This window comes from Tigriopus californicus, chromosome 11, assembly GCF_007210705.1.
Source record: "Tigriopus californicus strain San Diego chromosome 11, Tcal_SD_v2.1, whole genome shotgun sequence".
Lineage (NCBI taxonomy): Eukaryota > Metazoa > Arthropoda > Copepoda > Harpacticoida > Harpacticidae > Tigriopus > Tigriopus californicus.
In genome coordinates, this window is record NC_081450.1 from 13123287 (window position 1) to 13142728 (window position 19442).

Consider the following 19442-nt stretch of genomic DNA (forward strand, 5'->3'; position numbering starts at 1 on the left):
ATAGTGATCCAAGTACTTTTGCGTTCAAAAGGGATCACACACATCCCATGGTGTCTGCCCCCACATAATCCTCTTCACCTGGGTTACTTGCGAGCAAAAAAAAAAATTGAGGAGTGCAAAAGAAAAAAATCCGTTCCCCATGATTCAGGAGCATTCAGTGGCCGTGGTGAACGTTCTATCTTAGCGACTTGAGTACTCGCATAGGTAGAATACGTCAGTGGAGAAAATCAGTTCTTGGGTAGTGACCTCAGTTCTCTCGGGAACAACCGGCCTCATCTCTGACAGGCTCCTTGCTGCGCCGTGCAGGTACTTGCGTGCACACCAGTACATACCGTACATACATGTTAGATGAAAAAGTCCGAATTCTCGCCTTTAACACGTCATTAATTTCCAAACGAAAGTCAACGATCAACAAATACTTTGACCAAAGGTAGGAGCCAAAGTTTGAACCCAGTTGTTTAAAGTGATCCGTGAATTTTGATTGGTGCATATGACCAGGGTATGTGGAGTTGATGAATTCCTAACATGTAAATAAGAACGAGTAGCTTGCAATTTCCTGATCGACGTGAATTTCTGCAACGTTTTCAGTTGCCAGGAAATTTCATTGGAAGGTCCTACACGGCATACGACATCATGAGTAATAAGAAGTCATGACGGAGTTTCATCATGGGTTCAAGAGCTTCTTTCATCATCATCATCTTGTGGAAGACAAAGCCATCTGGGAGGGAAATGAGAGCACCGCAAGCTTGCAGCACGAAAGCAAAGAGCATGGAGAAGTTCTGGATGCTAGGGAAGCATGTGGACAAGGCTCAGAAGACTGCGAAGCCGAGACGAAAGCAAAGGATAGGAGCAGGGTCTTAACCTCTCAGTTCACGAAAATGCTTAGACGGCAGATCAGTAAAGTCAAGTCACCCATTGCTCTATCTTCAAGACGCTGTTGAATCTTCGAAGTTAGGTTATTATCCCAAGGAGCGTCTCAAGGCAGCCGCCTCGGTCCACGATGCCTCATTGTGCCCAACTTTGCCAGAGCAGTCGTCGCAATCATCTCAAGAAGTCGCTATCTAGCAAATAATAAATTCCGAAGTACTCTTGAAAGCCTTCCCCTGCGTTCAAGGAACTGTCTCCTGGCTTAAATAGTGTCCAGCGAGAGTCGTTTGCGGGCTGGGAGAACAATCGGAGAATTGAGTTGGTGACCACCGCGACAAGACGGGCAATTCCTCGTGCTCGTCGTCCTGATTTGTGGCCAAGGGGCCCGAGGTCTCGCTAGTGCTTTCCCTTGTTGCCGCTGAAAATAACGATTCCGAGGCCAAAATAGTAGTAATAGTAGTTGTAGAAGAGGAGGACAAAGTGCTGGATTAGAGAAATGCGACACGGCCAAAACAAATTCTGATGTGGAGAGTGACATCTTTTGTGTGTTCCTTGTGGTGCTAAGTGACCCCCCGAAACCATTAGATCAAAATCAGCCCCCGATTCATCACGTTGACCATGCTTTGTTACTTGGATCCCTTCTGCAAAGCCTTATCATCATGAATTTCAAGCGGACCAACCGAATCATCACTCACTTCATTTGGATTCGCTCTTGGAGCAGGAAATCAGGGTCGACAGAGGCGGTCTAGAAACGCCCCTTGAAGGGGAGGGATCTCGCCCCTGAGCCCTGACGTGCCCCACTGACCGCAAGCTCGTGCTTGTGACGTCATCACTCCCCGCGTTGTGACGTCATTGTTCAGGTGATAGTGAGGCACCATGGCTGCGGCCATTGGGATTGCTAAAACCGCCACTGAAATCTTCCTGGGTGTCGGGGAGATCAGTATCGACAATCTCACCTTCAAACTCTACTACAAATGGACGGTGACCATGTTCATCGTCTCGTCTGTTCTCGTCTCCACCAGTCAGTTCTTCGGTGAACCCATCCAATGCGAAACCGTAAGGATGATCCTCCTAACGCTCATGTTTTTGTATTGTCCTTGTGCGGCTGTCTTTTAATCGCCGACGAAGCCAGGTGGAACACTTCCTTTATTTGTCTTGGCCCATGTGTTCTAAGTAGGAGAGCTCCACTTGCGGATAAAATAACAGCCTCTAACTCACCTCCACGCGTACGTAGGTCTCTCCACTCTTGATCGTTATCAACCAATAGAAATCTTGGTCTCCGTTGGGTTTGGAGAAAATTGTTCACAGAGAATTGTCCAGATTTCATCAGCCCTTGGTAGAACTTTCGGACCTTCGAATAATGATTGGTGATTGGTTCAATGCACAAAAAGTAGGCTCTAGTTTCACTATAATATAAAATTTTCACCATGAACACTATCTTTCTCAGATATGAAGCTTTCAAACAATATTTTGAAGCCCATGCAGCGCCTGACTTTGGAGTGGTCGTGCACAGCATCTCATACCTCTTTCTTCAGCAAATATCTCATCCTGAGGGGCTCAATATTTTTGCATTTCTTTGCCTGTTTCTCAGGTTACTGACGAAATCGAGTCCAACTTTAAAGGTCTGTTTGTTTTCCCCGTTTCCTGTGCAGTTTGCGGGAATAAAGGAATATACGAGCCGCAAATTTGTCTTAAGTACGCGCTAAAGATTCTGCCACGTGATTAGTTGGACACTTCCTCCGTCAATATTCATGGGAATGTATGGAAACCGCATTAATAAATCTTGACGGTCAAAAATAAATCTGTCCTGGTGTCAAGGCTGAATATCTTGCACTACCGGCCCTCAATTCAAAGCATGTCCAAGTTCACGTTATTTGTACTCCTTTCCTTGTGACGTGTCCAGGTAAAAGAGAGGCGTCTCGTGGTAAATTGACCAGCTCGTAACTAAGCCAATGTTAGTTCCACCCACTCTTGAATTAGTGTTGATTGCGATTTAGGTGACATATGAGAGATCTCCTCCCAATTGTTCCAAGATTCCGGACGTTTGAAACGACTTTCATGATCATTTGCAAGTGTGCACAAACACCCAAAAGAAAGCTCGTAAAGGTGGAATGGCTTTTGTACTACTCACAAGTAAACCGAGCTTCTTACGAGGCAATTACAAGCTCGCCAGTCCCTTATGTTCAGAACATACGGCAAAAAGAAGCAGAAGGCAGTCAAATGAGAAAAGGCAATCCGGAAAATAATACAGTACTCTTTGTGGAACCGATTTAAAGCCCTGGGACGATTGACTTCACCATTGCAGTGAGTGACGTGAATTGAAGCGCCAAATGATGATTTGAATGGAACATCTTAGCCCATTGATGACAGGGATATGATCTGTGGCCTTTAAAGCAGCCATGGGACATAGGATTGAATTCATTTTGAAGATTTGTTTCGATGGTCTTAAAAATAGGCTAGGCATCTGCTTTTTGGGATCTCTAGAAAAATCGCTTTTGTCCAGATCTTGTCAGTCATGCCGTTTCCTCTAAGGAATGAGTTCAATGTTGAAATAAGTACAAGTTCGTTTGTTTGAGCTCATACTTTCGTTCATGCAGAACTTTAACCATGGAGAATGTTTCAGTTGTTCGTCACGTAATGTTTCTACATGTCTGAGCCCTGTTGTGTTCGAGTTATTATATGTCTTTGAACTGGGCACAACCTTGACTAGGTGAGTGGGACAAGATTAGCAGTCCCAATCGCACAGACTTTTCCTCAACGATCCAAAGGGTCAAGTTCCCGTGAGTCTCCAAGATCCTATGAGACTACAAATATGACACAGATAACAACAAAATGGAACACTTCCTAAGCGGCTTTTCTTGCTCCAGAAATTTAGTGAGCTTTCTCCGTCACTGTCAAAGTAATTTGGTTTGAAAGCTCGGCTGGATATCACAAAAACGCTAAATGGAGTCTTGTCTGGAAATTGACATGCTCAAGACAATAATGAATTCTGAGGTAATTTTTTTTTCTCCGTATGATTCCAGGCTGAGGACTCTGTGGATGACGATGTGTTAAATGCATTTTGCTGGATGTACAGTAGTTTCGACATTCCACCTAATTTCGAAGGCATCTGTACCCGTCGTGAACACGATGGGTCTCGCCTCTACAATTCCTACTACCAATGGGTCTCCATATTCCTGGGATCGCAGGCAGTTCTATTCTATATACCTCGATGTATTTGGCTAATGCTGGAGGGAGGACTCATGTCTTACATCGTCAAAGGTAAGGCAACACATATCACATGTGCACACTGCATGCCGCATTTCTAAATCTTGCTAAGGACTTCATTTGAAAACGTTTCCCGAACTTGGCTCCATGCACTCTTTACTCGTAGAAAGTTGGGTCATCGTCCGCCAAACAGAGCTAGAGGTCATTTCAGCAATAATGTAAACGAAAACAGGATAAACGTAGTGTGCATCAGATTGCAGTACAATTGGGCTTTTCGTAGTCTCAGCCATTTTCGGCCTCAACGGAAGATAATCTGTTACTCTCTAGGTATGGCAAGTGGTGAAATTGTCGAGTTTGTCACTGAAAGGACAAAGTGGGACTAAGGGTTGTGGATTCAGCGAGTTCATTGTTCAGGAAGCGTTTCAATCATGTTAATATGCTGAAGAATAAAAAACAACAACGTAATTTGTCAGCCAGTCATTTTCAAAAGATAGTACACCCGTCCCCAAATTTCCACGCAGGGAGCAAACCCAATCATGCCTCCGATTTTAATCTGTTCCTCTCTCAAGGACTCATTTCATGAGTTCCATTTACCGATCTTAGCTGAGCCCATTTGTGCTGACTCGCTCTCAGTGAAGCTTATCTAATTCATCAGTGTCCTCGTGATCCGTGGAGTGCGGTACAAACAAATGAAGGCATGATTTAAGACTTGTCCGTGATAACGAGATCGCTCCCTGATTCATATAACTAGAATGCAACTTTTGAATGATTGGCTGGGGACAAATCCACAATGTACTATGTTCAAGTCACTTCATACGCGTGGTCGGGATGTTTTGTTCCCCGGATTTTGGACCAGGTCCAAGGTTCTTTTTTTTTAAAGACAGCTTTGAGTTGGCTATAGCTCACATGTATGGACACCACATTGATGGATGACAACCCGTATTAGTATCTCATTCCTATTCAACCGTGGCCTGTTGATACCTATCTGAAGTTTTCTCAAAGGAACCCATAACTTTCATTTAGTCAACCTTAAATTTGGGTCAACTTCCGGAAAGAGAAGTGTTCTTCGTTTTAATTGAAAGATAGCTTACCTTATCCAGGAATCTTCGTCAAGAATGTGCATCGCTCGCTCAATTTGCTTTCTTCCCTCAAACAGAATATTTTGAAGGAAATGAGCGTGGTTCTGTTCGATCGGACATGAAGCTAAAGAAGGTCTTTGCCACTTTTTCAAAAAGCACCAAAACAATCTTAATCCACCATTCTTACTATCAATACAATTATGATTACTTTTTCAGGTACAACTGGAAGAGTTGTAGACGACGCAGACGAAAAGATGGGTCGAATGCTTCGACAATTTCAGGAGCATATTCACAACAAGTTCAATAGATACGCCTTCGGGTTCTTCGCCTGTGAATTCATGAATCTCGTGATTGCCGTCATGTCGATCTATTCCACTCACAAGTTCCTCAATGGGCAGTTCCTTACGTACGGACTGCTCGTCTACAGGTAGGCCACTGTTGTTTACGGATGGTTCATTAATCTTACTCATAAAAGATGTGTAGTATATGTTATCCAATGTTCGCTGTTCGTGGCCCCCCTTCAACGCTGGTAGATTTTGGAATTGTTTTATCGAAACGGAAGCAAAGTAAAAAACCACCACCCATTGAATTGCCTTGGACCCCAAGCTAATTCTCGCTCTCACTCTTCGGCCAATCCACCATCATGGACCGGCCAGCCTAAAACCCAATTTCTCCCTTCGTGCCCAAGCTGTTTCAAAATTTGATTTAACGTGATTTGTGTTTCAACAATTGTGAGGCAGCTTCAAGGTGGGACATGAGCTATAATAGTTCGAGCTTTTGTATACGATGAATCTGTATCTAGTTTGGGTGCAAGCACCTTAACTCTCCTCTTTGACCTTCTTCATGACTGTGTCAGCGTCCACCAAATAATCTTCCGTTTCAGTGTGATCTTTGAGAATTCCATGCCCCCGCCGCCCTCCGCACACCTTAGCTGTTTCCGCCCCCGTGATGATCCTAAGCACATTCTGTAATCTCTTATGGACCTGTCCCACTCTTGTCTTGTTGCCAGAGCTCTGTAGAAAACACTCGATGTCTGTCACACTCAAGCCGTGTACACTTCTGATACCACTACTACTACTACTACTTCTACTCCTACTACGACTACTACTACTTGTCGTCCACTAATGAATCAAGTTTTGAGACAGTGATCCATGATGAATTTGCATGAGGCACAATTGCTTTGGGTGTGAACGAGAATGTGAGAGCAAGAGAGAGAATTCAGGCTGCAAAAACCCTTTACCACCGCCACACAAAGGGCACTTCCTGCAATGTTTCAAACCACGGCTGCGGCTGCTGCTGTTGCTTCTTATCAACCCGTTTTTGTTTCTATGCTTCATCTCCAGATACTACAGTCTGCCCCCTGAGGAGCGCGAGCTCACCTCCACCTATGATCCCATGTGTGAGCTCTTTCCCAAGCAGGTCGGCTGCTACTACTCCCGGTTCGGCCTTGGGGGAGGCCTGGACAGTAGGCACGGCATGTGCATTCTCGGCCTCAACATGATCAACGACAAGGTGTTCCTGTTGATCTGGATTTGGCATTACGTCCTCATTATCACGAGCATCGTCCGAGTCACCACTCGGACCATGCAGATCTCCTCGAGTAAGATCAGGTTCTTTCTCATGAAGTTGAAGATGTCCAAATACTTCAAGAAGAACGCTCATCTCATCCACATAATGCACTACATCCACAATTGCTCCATCGGCGACTGGTTCGTCTTGTACCAGATGAGCAAGAACCTTAATAAGAGATTCTTCGCCGAGTTCTTGGCTCTTTTGGCAATGACCGTCGATCCAGACCCGTCTATTGAGCCCGAGGAACCGGAAATCCATTTGTCGCCGGAGGAGATTGAAAAGCTCCGCGACTATTCGTCCTCCAATGATAGCTCGAGCCGCAAACGCTCTGGCGCTGGCAGTGATGCCTCGGATGATGATCCGACCGATGGGTCAGATGACGACAGCGGGGGCAGTAAGAAGTCCTCTTTCATCATGAATATTGGCGATGACTTGGACACAGACGGCGATGGGGGAGGAGGAGGAGGTGGTGGACTCTCAGGCAAGCAACGCATGCTCATAAAGATGGGTAAAAAGGCGAAATCCGCCAACAAAAGCGCAATGATGGCAGCTGCAGCCATGAAACGTGCCAGGAGGAAATAATGACCTTTGTTTAACTGGATGATCAATAAACATGAAGGTTTGTTGTATATTTGGGTGAATGAATGAATCCAAGTTAAATTGTGCTTCATGCAAACTCGTAAGACTCCCTCCAAGACTAGGAGTCTCACCACTAATCAAACAACCTTAAAGTTTTTTTCGGCCACCAATTCTCACCCAATCAAGTGACCATTTTTGCCACTTACGAGCTTGGACGACTCTGGACTGTCTAAAAATACATTGGTTTTTCTGCCATGCGCAGACTCGGAAACACGTGACACAGTCATGATTGGGGGCCACTAAAAGTGACCACTGAACACATCGACAGGATTTGGGCACACTCTCTCTCTTAAGTTGGATCGCAAAAAGCGTGCCTTATCCCTCTCTCTGATTGTAGCTCAATGCTCTTCAAGCCTTGGTAGTCTAGTCTAGCCACAAGAAAAGTGTCCCCTCATACAATACAATCGGATGTCCGTTCTCCATTTCAGATACTTCAGTCTCCCCTACGAAGAACAGCGATTAGCGGGAGTGGTGGATCCCATGTGCGAAATCTTTCCCAAACAAGTGGGATGTTATTACTCCCGTTATGGACTAGGCGGTGGGAAAGACAGCCGTCACGGCATGTGTGTCCTGGGATTGAACATGATCAACGACAAAGTGTTCTTGTTGATCTGGTTGTGGGACTACTTCATCATATTCATAGGAATAATACGTCTTGTGACCCGAGGGTCTCAGGTGTGCTCCGCCAATGTCAGACTTTTCCTCATGAAGATCAAAATGCACCATTTCTTTAAATACAACGCTCACAAGAGCCACATTCGATACTACATGCTCCACTGCTCAATAGGGGATTGGTTTGTTTTGTACCAGATGAGGAAGAACTTGAATCGTCGGTTCTTCGGCGAGTTCGTGGCCCTACTGGCCATGACCGTGGATCCCGATCCCAACATCGAGCCGGATGAGCCCATTATCCACCTGACCCCCGAGGACATTGAGAAGCTCAAAGAGTACTCATCGTCCACGCCCAGGGAGGAGAGTGAAGAGGATGACGAGGACGAAGAAGAGGAAGCCGTCAAGCCGTCAAGCTCGTTCCTCTCCAAGTTTGATGACGAACTGGACACCAGCTTTGAGGCCGGACCATCAAGCGGAGGAGGCAACAGTCTCACTGGCAAGCAACGGATGCTCATCAAGATGGGCAAGAAGGCCAAATCGGCCAATAAGTCGGCCATGATGGCTGCCGCTGCCATGAAACGAGCTCGGAAGAAATGATCGCTGAGGACCGTTGCGGCCTCAATCTGCTTCCCCTCACCCATAAGCTCAAAAGTGATCACCATGCCCGCCACGGTTTCCAATTTTTTAGGCTGTGATATTGCGCTTACGTCAGTTCAACTTGCTCACCGAGCCCTAAGATTCCCTTGCTTCTTCCACCAATCGTATCTGAATTCCAATGGGTGGGTTCCGAGCCTCCAGTGCCCATCTTTTTCAATGTTCCTACTCACATGATGTTGTTAATATCACTTTTTGTGTTGGTCCATTCCACCGTACTCATGAACAATCCCTGACATGGGGAAGCATTATACGTACATATCCTATCCAGAACTAGTCTGGTCTTCCCTAATAGACGGAATAAAACGACTTTTGCGTTTCTGAACCACAATCAATCCATCTTTCCAATTTTTTAAAAGGTTGCGTGACTACGATCCTCTCACGCAACAATCTTGAATTAGGACGCGGCTGTGTTTACTCACGAGATTGGAACAAGGAACACCTGTGACGAAGTCAGCACTTGAATCCTGGATTTCAATGAGCTACTCTAAGCATAGCGTACTATCCGATTTCCGAAAGCTCGGTGATTCAAAGCGACAGCTTGGCTTTCTCTTACATGAAAAACACAGGCAGTTGCTAGACAAGTATGGAGTCAGGGTGAAGGACAGGGAATTGCCCACTCAAACTCTGGGCTTTCGTCTTATCAGGGGTTTTTCGTTCGTTTTCAGCCATTCCCACCTAAGTAAAGAAACGTACCCAGACCCATATGGAAAGCTGGTCGATTGCGATAATAACAAGTCGAGAAATATCAAGAAAAAGGAAGGAAGGCAGCTCCACGTTGTCAGTGAGTGGTTAAAGTTCCGACAAGTATGGCTTACACTTTGGGCGCTATTCAAGCGGCCACTCAATTTTTCCTGGGCAAAAATGAGCTGAGTATCGACAACTGGACGTTCAAACTATTCTACCAAGTGTGAGAGTGTTTACTTAGGTAATGTTTGTATTTCCCATTTACCCTTTGCTGCCACTTAGGACTGCGTCAATGTTGGTCGGATCTTCGGTCTTGGTGACATTCAACCAGTTTTTTGGTGATCCCATCTCATGTGACCTGGTAAGAAGTCACACATTTCATGAATTGAATGAATACCGCACGACAGCTGACGTTTCTTCTAGCCGCAAGGGGGCGTGAGCGAGAAAGTTTTAAAGGCATATTGTTGGATGTACAGCACTTTCAATATCCCTCCAAGTTTTGAAGGTAGTTGTGCCCGGAAAAAACTGGAGGTTATGCCCGTGTACAATAGTTACTACCAATGGGTGCCTATTGTTCTTATGATGCAAGCAATTTCCTGTTACATTCCTCGTATTCTTTGGCTCATGATGGAGGGAGGTGAGACTAGAGAGTATCCTGTTAAATGTCTACGAAATAATTGTTTATCTTGAATGCGTCATTCAGGTCTCATGAAGTTTTTGGCTAAGGGAAAAACTGGTCGAATAGTTGAAGATGAAGAAAAACAGATTGCGAATCTTCTGTACACATTCAGACGCAATCTGCAGAACAAGTACAACCGTTACACGTTGGTGTTTTTCCTGTGCGAATTCCTGAACTTGTTCATCGTCACCAGTCTCTTCTTCCTTACCAACTCATTCCTGCAAGGCCAATTCCTCACGTACGGCTATCAAGTATTTGCATTTTACCAACTTCCTCCAGAGGAAACAACGGCCAGTGGCTTGATTAATCCCATGTGTGAAGCGTTCCCACGTGTGGTCAGTTGCACGTACTGGAAATATGGATCTGGCGGAAGACAGACAGGTGGGTGTAAATCTCATTTTAAAGCAAGAACATTTCTGCCACTGCTGGCGTCCGTGATATCAAATAATGATGAACCTTTACAGCGATTCACGGTCTTGTCATTACGTAGAGTATTGAGATGTAGAAATGTAGATGTATAGCAATATATAGTGTATATCTAGACAGGTAGAACCATAGCTATGGATTTAAGCTTGTGGATCAAAATTGGTCCCCATATTTTAGGGTAAAAATAATTACTTTTAAGCAAAGGAGGGTGGGGCTTAACAATTTAGGTCAGACGATCAGTTTGATTTCAATATCCTTGGGAATAATAACAGCAACAAAAACAGCTATCTTTATCCATAACAACCTTTTTTCATATGAGGAAGAATTTTTATCTGGATTGACGCACAGGTTTGTCAGATAGTCTCATTCGAAATAGCGATTGAATATGGATGGGGATGCGAACATTTTTACCTCCCCACCCAAAGTATTAAATTTATTTTGTGATTTGAATTTGGAGAGCATTATGTTAAATACATCAAGAAATATAATGCCATTGTAAGTACGGAGATAGGCGTGCTTAGATTTCTCAACTTTTGATGACATTGGAGAATATCCATAAAAGCATTTGGTTTGTTTATATATTATTATTTTTGTCATTTGTTTGGACCATCTTGAGTCTAAAATTCTATTAGATAATGTTTGTATATTTGCAAGTCAGTGGAAGGATAATCTTATAACAAACAAGGATAGATCCAGACTCTCCTTATCATGACACATACAAACACTGATTGGGAATCTGGTTACATTAAACAGGATAACATAAAAAATGGGCAAAACAAAAAAAGGATGCACCAAAGTTTTTGACTAACAAATCGACGAAGAAAATGGAATGTCGAAGTTCAAAGGGGAACAACAAATAATAAGGAAGCACACAAACCTAGAAAAACACACCTCGGAAATACTTCGGCATACGAAAAATTAAAGCTTCCAAGAAGGTAAGGGAAATGTGCTCTCTACTTTTCTTGTTACGAAGTAGCATTGCTAGATGAAGAGAGTACTATATACGGACCAGATGATTTAAATGGCCATCTCAAGTGAGCCGATATCGGCGATTGAAATTAGTTTTTTATGCTTCAACGGAAACCACTCAAATAGATAGATTCATTTCAGGAACACTGATCACGATTGGATAATGTCGGCATCTAATCTTTGAGTTAACATCTTAATATATCAACAATTTTATGAGTATATAATTCCTCAGGTTCTGGGTAAGCAAAGGCTAGTTTTCACCAGCTCCTGGTCAAGTTAAAGAGGACATACTAGATAGTCGATAGTGTTACGGAGACCAAGCTGCAACACAATAATAACGTGAGTTGGAAGAAATACGAAATGAAATTGAAAGACTTGAGAGAAATTTTATCGGTTCGAATTATGATGAAAAGAAGGGACCGAGGAAAAGAAATATAAAGAACATGAAAAACAGGGCAAAACATCTATTTTAAGTGTTAATTTGTTCTGTTTACTAGATATGCGAACCGAGCTCAGGAATGGGAGAAAAATTAATAGGCTTAGAGTTGTATTTAGTGCATGGAGAATTTTGATGAGATCAAGCGGCAGATAATCGTAATGAATGAGAAAAATAAACATCATTTCTTAGGATTTTTGCCGGCATACATGACAATTCTTAAGTTTGCAAGGAGTAAAGGAGTACTTTTGTATGAGGTAGTTTCTTATTGTTTATTACCAAACACATCTTGGCGTGTTTCTGGGTCAGAAAATTATGGAGAACAATTTTGATTTTATTGCTTTATGGAACTTTAGCCCACATAAAAAACTTACATACCTAAAAGCATAATAAAAACTAAAATTTTCCAAAACCTACTCAATGCAAATTGGTAGCACACTTAGTTAGCTCTTGAATCAAAATCATAATATCATCTATTGGACTGTTACTTAATTGCACCGAATTTAATGATTTCTTCGTTTTTAGCCCCAAAATGCCCCGGTTATATGTTAATTCAATTTCCCAAAGATTTAATATCGATTTTCAATATCACAAAAAAGAAATATTATTTTTCTTTTTCTTGCATAGTCTCACAATAGCTGAAAATGCTATATATTGTCATTTAAAGCACACTAAAATTGTATTCTTTCAAAATGTCTTTTACTATCATCATTTAAAAACTTAGTTACGCATTCAATTGAATTCTAAAGACAATTCATACAACAAAGAATGTTATCGATTTTGTCGTTTCTTGAAGACTTTGTTGAAACTGATCAAAAGCAGCTTCTCTACGACTTCATTGATTTTTGTGGAATTTTTAGTGACCGCTCAACTAAATGTCATTTGGACAGTCTCAGATTAATTTTCAAAAATCTGCTTTTTTGAGCGTTTCAGATATGGTTGCATAAGGTTTGAAGTTCGACCATTTATCAATTAAAAGGTCGACCAGTACTCAAAAACCGTCGTGCTCTAGAGTAAGACTGGCCAAAAAGGTCGGTCTGGATAAGTTCAAGTTCAAAAAATGAACTTCTTGAGGAAGTTTATTCCACCCTATGAAATCCCTGAATGTGTTCCGCAAGGCAGGGCACAGTCTTAAAATCCAAAGGATAGGAAGCAATTGTTCAAATAGAGATTGAAACTAGCAAAAAGGCTCCAGAGCAATTTGAATCCAGTAGTTGTGTCTAGTCTTCAAAGAAAGTTGGAGTTGATCCAAGATCGGATTAAGGCCTCCATAGAGACAGATCATTTAAAGAAGGAAAGTAGAGTGGTTCCGGAGGTTACGCCGAATTCGAAGGCTTTCTTCTATTATGCAAACTCTAAGAGAGAGATGAAATACCCTGTAGGGCCTTTTGAGGTCGATGGGGAAGCCATAGACAATGCAGAGACTATGGCCAACATATTTGGAGATCAGTTCTTTAGTGTTTTCAACTCCAAAAAGTTTAGGAGCAACTGCGCATTGTTCTATGACGGCTCAGTTGAGACTGGCAAGGCTCGTCAAATTGAGCATTTGGATGAACTTTTAGTCACAGCTCTCCTGGTTCTTATGGTGTGACATCTCAGTTTCTCATGAGATGCTCACTGGTTCCTGCGCCTGTTTTCTCGTACTTGATGCGTTGCATCTTGGATCAGAGCAAGTTTCCCTCCTCACTAAAGTGAGTTCACGTTGTTCCAATTCTTAAAGGGGGAGATCAGTCGCTCTCCAGTTACTATTTCTCTCACTGCGAATATTGAAGTGTTTGAAAAAATCACGAAGCTCAAACTTGTTGAATTTCTTGTAGACATGAAGTCCTTCCTCCTAGCCAGTACGGGATCCGAGCACATTTTGGAACGGTTGGCCAACTGATTGAACATATAGAACGTATTATTGAGGGGCGAGAGAGTCATGAATCAGTCGATGTAGTCTATCTTGATTATGCCAAGGCCTTTGACAAGGTAGATCATGCTCTTTTAGTTAAAAGGCTCCATGAGATTCGGATCCAAGGCAAGGTTTGTGATAAAAAAATAAGTACGTAGTTAAGGCCGAGGAATCCCGGAGAGACATACATGATGTCAAGTCGGGTGTTCCTCAGGGCTCCATTTTGGGTCCTCTCCTCTTCATCATCTTCATTGCTCCACTTGAGAAGCTTAGTAGTAGTAATGTCAGTGTTTCTTCTTATGCTGATGATACAAAACTAGTTTGGGGTAGGAATGTTCATAATTTTGTTAGTCTAATAGAGGTCTTAGATCAAATCTACTCCTGGGATGCTGAGAGTAACATGGCCTTGAATGGAATGAAATTCCGCTCAATGACCTTTGGGTCGACGCCATTAGACACTCCAATATTAGATGATGAAGGTAAAGACATTGAGCAGGTCTCATCTATGATAGATTCAGGTGTAGTCCTCCAAAATAATGGAAAGTTCGATAAGCATATCCAGTTGAAGGGGGGTAAAGTTTTTCAAACACGAAGTTGGATATATCGTACGTTTAAGTCCAGAGATAGTATCACGATGCTAATTCTGTACAAGTCGATTATTCAGCCGCATCTTGATTATCCTGAAAAAATAGTTCTATTTTTCTCAATAATTGGTAAGGCCTCCACTCCACTTTTCCTTCCGATGTTTGGAGATTTCTGTGATTTTTTTTGATAAGGCAACTCTCGCTTTCTAAATGCTAAAAATGGGGGAGCCATTGATATAAATCATTATTGGTCATCCGTCAAGTTATCTTGTAAAATGAATAAAAAGTGAAAGTTTGAATGTTCAAGAAAGCTAAATGAAGCAATAATACACTCAAAAAAATGGTCAGAGTGATAACTAGAGTTGTAAAGAATTGCAAATATTAAGATCAGAAAGGGCTCATGAAAATTGTCAAAGCAGGCGAAAGTCTAAGAATAACAGGCAGTATAGACAAACTAAAACTTCCACGTGTTCTGGTTTTATTGCATTTTTTCTAGATACTTCTCAATAGAGTAAATAAACATGAGTTCAATTTACCAAAATGGAATTGGAACCTTAAAAGTCCATTTGCAAAAGTCAGGATCCGCTTCATTATCGAAATTATAAAAGGTAACGTAACACGGTTCGACTCAAAGAGCTTAACTTCAATGGATTATTTTTTTTGCACTTTTATATAGATACTTCAAAATGTCAAATTTGTTGTTGTAAGCTAGACTTAAACCCTTATCTCGACTTCTTAAAAGATGTCCTTCTCCCAAGGGTCTAAATTTCAAATACCATGAACCAATTAGACTCTTTTACGTATGATTATTTCTTAGGACTAGTCAAGGACGGCTCTAGTGAACCCTTTTGGAAATGTTATCTCCAGGAACATGATACATTTTGTCACCTGACTATTTACTTGGAATGATAGAGTTCTAAACATGAACTAGTTTCTTTTGAATGAACTGGTTTTCTTATTTTACTCCTCCATTTGCTTTGCTAACATCTTACCGAATAGCCAAGATATGGTTAAATACAATAGCAAGTAAAAAAAAACATTTTTATCTACTTCATATTAGTAAAGCTTTTCAGAGAGTTAGGATCAGGATTGAAACTAAAAATGCAACACTGGAGCTAAGGCTGAATTTCCCAAGTCAGAGATTGTTTTTGGTTGTGACTCCATGGCGGCCCGTGGGATAAAGATTGAACCTTTGTGGTCGTTCAAGCTGCTAATTGGCCTCGTGAACGTCAATTGGAGCGACTAATGTGAGAACCTGAAAAAAAAGAGTGCCCGAGAAACCAGGGCCTCCCAAGCGCAGATGCTCTGGGTTTCTTTAGCCCGGTCTAAGCCTAGAGAAAACTCTCTCTATAGTTCGGTCGGCCATTACTTGAAACACCTTACCACTAAGATCACGATCATCAGAGACCATCAGAGTCCATCAAGCTATTCCGACAGGATATCCGAGACTTCCAATTGGCCCTCACGCTTTGAATCATCTTACCCACAGCGGGTTTTTGTCCTTCTTTCTCCTATATTACTCAAAATGAACTTTTACCACTGTATAGTTTTCACCTACACTCCTCTATCGACCGTACCTTGGCGTTGGAGTGGTACAAACATTAAAAGGTTGAAATCAAATGACCCTTTTAAGCATTAAAATGCAATAATTATGTCAAAATGCATCATGGATCTTCTTTGGTGCAAAACATTGACATAAGAATGTACATTTTTAAGAGTATTTGAAATCAAAATTGTTAGTTTCGGGGAAATTTAGAATAAAGCACCAGAATATTTAAAAATGTTCCTAACGGATGTACGGTACAGCAGGAAATTTAGAATAAAGCACCAGAATATTTAAAAATGTTCCTAAATGACAAAATATTTTGAAAAAATATTTAGCAACTGAATTGGTTTTATGTATGCAACCAAATGGTAGAGGAACATTACTTCTTGAATTAATATTGCATTGAATCAGTTTGCAAGAAATATGGAAGCCCACAAGTACAAGTGTCCACACTAGGTATGATGTGAAGTAATCAGACAAGTGTTGCATAAAGGACCCAATGAAATTGATGCATCCATGTGTTTTCTCAGATCTGATCACGCATATTGTAACTAGAATCTCCTTTCAAGCAGTTTCTTCTTACAAAAAGAAATCTTGCCCTTCTTTTTAGCGTCAAAGCATACAATGCATAGAGACAAAAGGAGGAAAAAAGTATTCCATTTTGGACTTGTTTTACAACTTTAGCGATAACAAACTAATCTAGATTATGATATCTCCGGAAAGAGGAGAAGATGAACGTTCAAATTCGCCTTTTAGTGATGGCAAATGAAACAATTCATTTCCACTGGAAACAGCTGAATCTCGCCCCTCAAGCAATTTGTCATTTTCACTTATCTTTGGAACGACAGGGACAACTTAAAAACTAAATATACACCCCTTTTGCATATGAAATCACGATGTAAGTGTGTATTTGTTCTAGGATAATAATGTTCTGAGACATATCTCGAGTATTCGTTTTATTTGAAATCAATCGAATTTTCTTTCGCATTTTCTTTTCTAGGAGTGTCTGCTTTATGCATCCTGGCGATGAACATTATCATTGACAAGGTATATTTGATCCTCTGGTTTTGGTTTATCGTCATAGCCATTCTTGCATTTTTCCGTGTTGCCGGTCGAGTATTACAATGCACAAGCACTTACGTCCGCTATTATTTACTCAAGTTCAAAATGTACCGGTACGTCAACATACATAAAAACATAATTTTATACCGTTGTCTAGTTGTGTCACTTTGATCTCTACGTAGGTATTTCAAAGACGACGACAACCTAATCCGAATCGAAGAGTACATCCACGCTTGTTCACTTGGGGATTGGTTCGTTCTCTACCAGATGAGCAAGAATCTGAATCGAAGGTTCTTCTACAAATTCCTCATTGAACTCAGTTGGGATGCTACCAGACTGAGATATGAATACGAACACCCAGAATAATTGTGAATCTATCGCTCATGATCTACTTACTTAGAAACATGACATTACTCACAACTGTACGTTTCCCTTATTGCGACGAAATACCTGACGTAGTACTATACAGGGTATTTCAAAAGTACCGGAACACCTATTAGGATCCCTCGTATCTCATGATTTAAACTTCCCACCAACTCAAATTTAGGTGCATGTGATTGTCTGACCACCTGGCTTGATGTTTCAAAACGAGCATAATTTTGTCAGACCAAAGTGTAATCAGCCAAGGGAAGAAATGGAGACCAGGTCAGCAATTATTCGGCTTCATCAAAACGGACTGAGCATTCGCCAGATAGCTCGAGAGCTCCAAAGCATGAAGGTCAAGCCTACCACTGTTCATCGAACGATAAAACGGTTTGAGGAGACAAATAGCTTCGAAAATAGGTCTAAAACCGGACGACCAAGGTCAATTAGATCACCCAGGCTAATCAAAGCCACCAGAGCCAAAATCGCGCGAAACCCCAGAAGATCGATCCGAAAATTGGCACAAGAAGTTGGAATCAACGCCACTTCCATGTGGAGAATCGTTCGGGATGACCTCAAGATGACCCCTTACCGTCTCCAGAAGAGACAGCTTCTCAGTGCCGCATCCAAGGACAAGAGGCTTGAACGATCAAGAAAAATGCTCAGTGCCCTCACCTCCGTCACGCGTCCCAGTGTCATTTGGACGGACGAGAAGATTTTCGTCGTAGAAGCTGCCTACAATAGCCAAAATGATCGCATTTTAGCTCAAACCATCCAAGATATACCAGTTAATGAGCGGACGGTCTTTAGACGCCAAAAACCAGCCGGGGTTATGGTTTGGGCCGGGGTGACGTCCTGTGGGAGGAAGACCCCTCTCATTTTCATCCCAGAGGGCGTAAAGGTAAACCAGGACATTTACTTGGACGTATTGAAGTCCAATGTAAAACCATGGGTAGACCAGCAGACGTGGGAGTCGTCCTATATCTTCCAACAGGATGGAGCTCCTTCACACACAGCAAAAAAGGTTCAATCGTGGTGCAAGGAAAACTTCAACGGATTTTGGGACAAAGATATGTGGCCCCCTTCCTCCCCAGATGTGAATCCCATGGACTTCGCTATATAGTCCATTCTGGAGAGAAAGGTTGGGACCAAAAACCACCCAAACATCAACAGCCTCAAGAAAGCCTTAACTTCTGCTTGGGACAATTTTGATCCAAAAGTCATCCGTGACTCGTGTGCCTCCGTCACTAAGCGATTAAAGGTTGTAATTAAAGCTAAAGGAGTTTTTTGTGAATAAAACTCCTACCTTTTTTAAAGTGTCCCTTTCTACATCTTTCGCTCCTTGAACACTCTTTTGTCAGACCAACCAAGCCAAAGTTATAACCATATTTAACTGTTCCGGTACTTTTGAAACACCCTGTATATGTGGAGACTAATATCTGACCAAACTTCACCGCAGGATTGGAAGTCACGCTCGGTGAATTCAGTCTCAATCGGTACAAAACGCTGTAAACTGAAACTGAAGAACATGAACATCATAATACATTTAGTCTGTTTCCAAGCGCTGTTCGGGTACCTGTGCGTTCCGAACAAGAGTAGTCTGTAATCACACATTGTGTGTCTACTAAATATGAAGACTTCTGTCAATGAAAGTGATTGTCGAGATTTGCCTTTTCTGTGGAGATGACTCAGAATTTCAGGCCTTTCAGAGTGGCGTCTATCGAGTCTTGAACAAGTGTGTGAAGCCATCTGCACCGGGGATGATGTACAATTGCCTTTTGAAATGTCAAAAGAAGGCCAAAGGCCGCGCTGTCTCCAAGTCTCGGGGTGAGTACTGATCTCCTCGTTGTGTCATTAAGACGCTATCCTTATTTATCTTGTACGCAAGTGGGATTGTCAACGTTGACCTTTTCCATGATTGAATTTTAGAGAGATCCAAGATGGTTTCGAGTGGGACCATTTTATTTTTTCATGACGTGGGTGACAATGGTGGTAAGTGGACCAAACGCTTGGGAGCTCTTTTTCCTGACGAAAATATTCGCATTTTCTGTCCGACCGCAAGTGAAATGCCCGTGGGACTATTTAACGGTCTTTGTATGCATTCCTGGTTCGACATGAACAAAGATCACGATCCAATGGAAGGGGAAATTTGGGACATCAAGAAAT

The 19442-nt window shown here is 42.1% G+C and overlaps 3 protein-coding genes across 4 annotated transcripts in view; all 3 read left to right on the plus strand.

The window, feature by feature from the left end:
- The first annotated feature begins 560 nt into the window (after positions 1–560).
- Positions 561–8955, plus strand: LOC131889931 (innexin inx2-like). Of its 2 annotated transcripts, XM_059239159.1 has the most exons (5): positions 561–1923; positions 3891–4128; positions 5370–5580; positions 6497–7344; positions 7793–7932. In XM_059239159.1, the coding sequence occupies exons 1-4, from the start codon at positions 1744–1746 to the stop codon at positions 7305–7307; spliced, it is 1440 nt and encodes a 479-aa protein (XP_059095142.1). In that variant the 5' UTR covers positions 561–1743; the 3' UTR covers positions 7308–7344; positions 7793–7932. The 2 variants fall into 2 exon arrangements, with proteins under 2 accessions (XP_059095142.1, XP_059095143.1); XM_059239160.1 differs by lacking the exon at positions 6497–7344 and having other exon boundaries at positions 1042–1923; positions 7793–8955.
- Positions 8956–9056: 101 nt separating this feature from the next.
- On the plus strand, positions 9057–17333 carry LOC131889934 (innexin inx2-like). Its single transcript, XM_059239164.1, has 7 exons — positions 9057–9214; positions 9299–9540; positions 9600–9678; positions 9741–9954; positions 10021–10377; positions 16852–17026; positions 17096–17333. The coding sequence occupies exons 2-7, from the start codon at positions 9440–9442 to the stop codon at positions 17277–17279; spliced, it is 1110 nt and encodes a 369-aa protein (XP_059095147.1). The 5' UTR covers positions 9057–9214; positions 9299–9439; the 3' UTR covers positions 17280–17333.
- A 1457-nt stretch (positions 17334–18790) lies between these two features.
- The window catches only part of LOC131891189 (acyl-protein thioesterase 1-like), a 2458-nt gene continuing 1806 nt past the window's right edge, over positions 18791–19442 (plus strand). The window contains exons 1-2 of the mRNA XM_059240714.1: positions 18791–19103; positions 19206–19441. Coding sequence (XP_059096697.1) covers positions 18923–19103; positions 19206–19441 — 417 coding nt within the window. The 5' untranslated portion in view covers positions 18791–18922. The remainder of the gene's footprint in view (positions 19104–19205; position 19442) is intronic.

Coding starts and splice junctions, on each gene's coding strand:
- LOC131889931 (XM_059239159.1), top strand. CDS start 1,744: ATGGCTGCGGCCATTGGGATTGCTAAAACCGCCACTGAAATCTTCCTG. Junction 4,129..5,369: donor CATGTCTTACATCGTCAAAG/GTAAGGCAACAC, acceptor TTACTTTTTCAG/GTACAACTGGAAGAGTTGTA. Junction 5,581..6,496: donor TACGGACTGCTCGTCTACAG/GTAGGCCACTGT, acceptor CTTCATCTCCAG/ATACTACAGTCTGCCCCCTG.
- LOC131889934 (XM_059239164.1), top strand. CDS start 9,440: ATGGCTTACACTTTGGGCGCTATTCAAGCGGCCACTCAATTTTTCCTG. Junction 9,541..9,599: donor TTCAAACTATTCTACCAAGT/GTGAGAGTGTTT, acceptor GCTGCCACTTAG/GACTGCGTCAATGTTGGTCG. Junction 9,679..9,740: donor ATCCCATCTCATGTGACCTG/GTAAGAAGTCAC, acceptor CGTTTCTTCTAG/CCGCAAGGGGGCGTGAGCGA.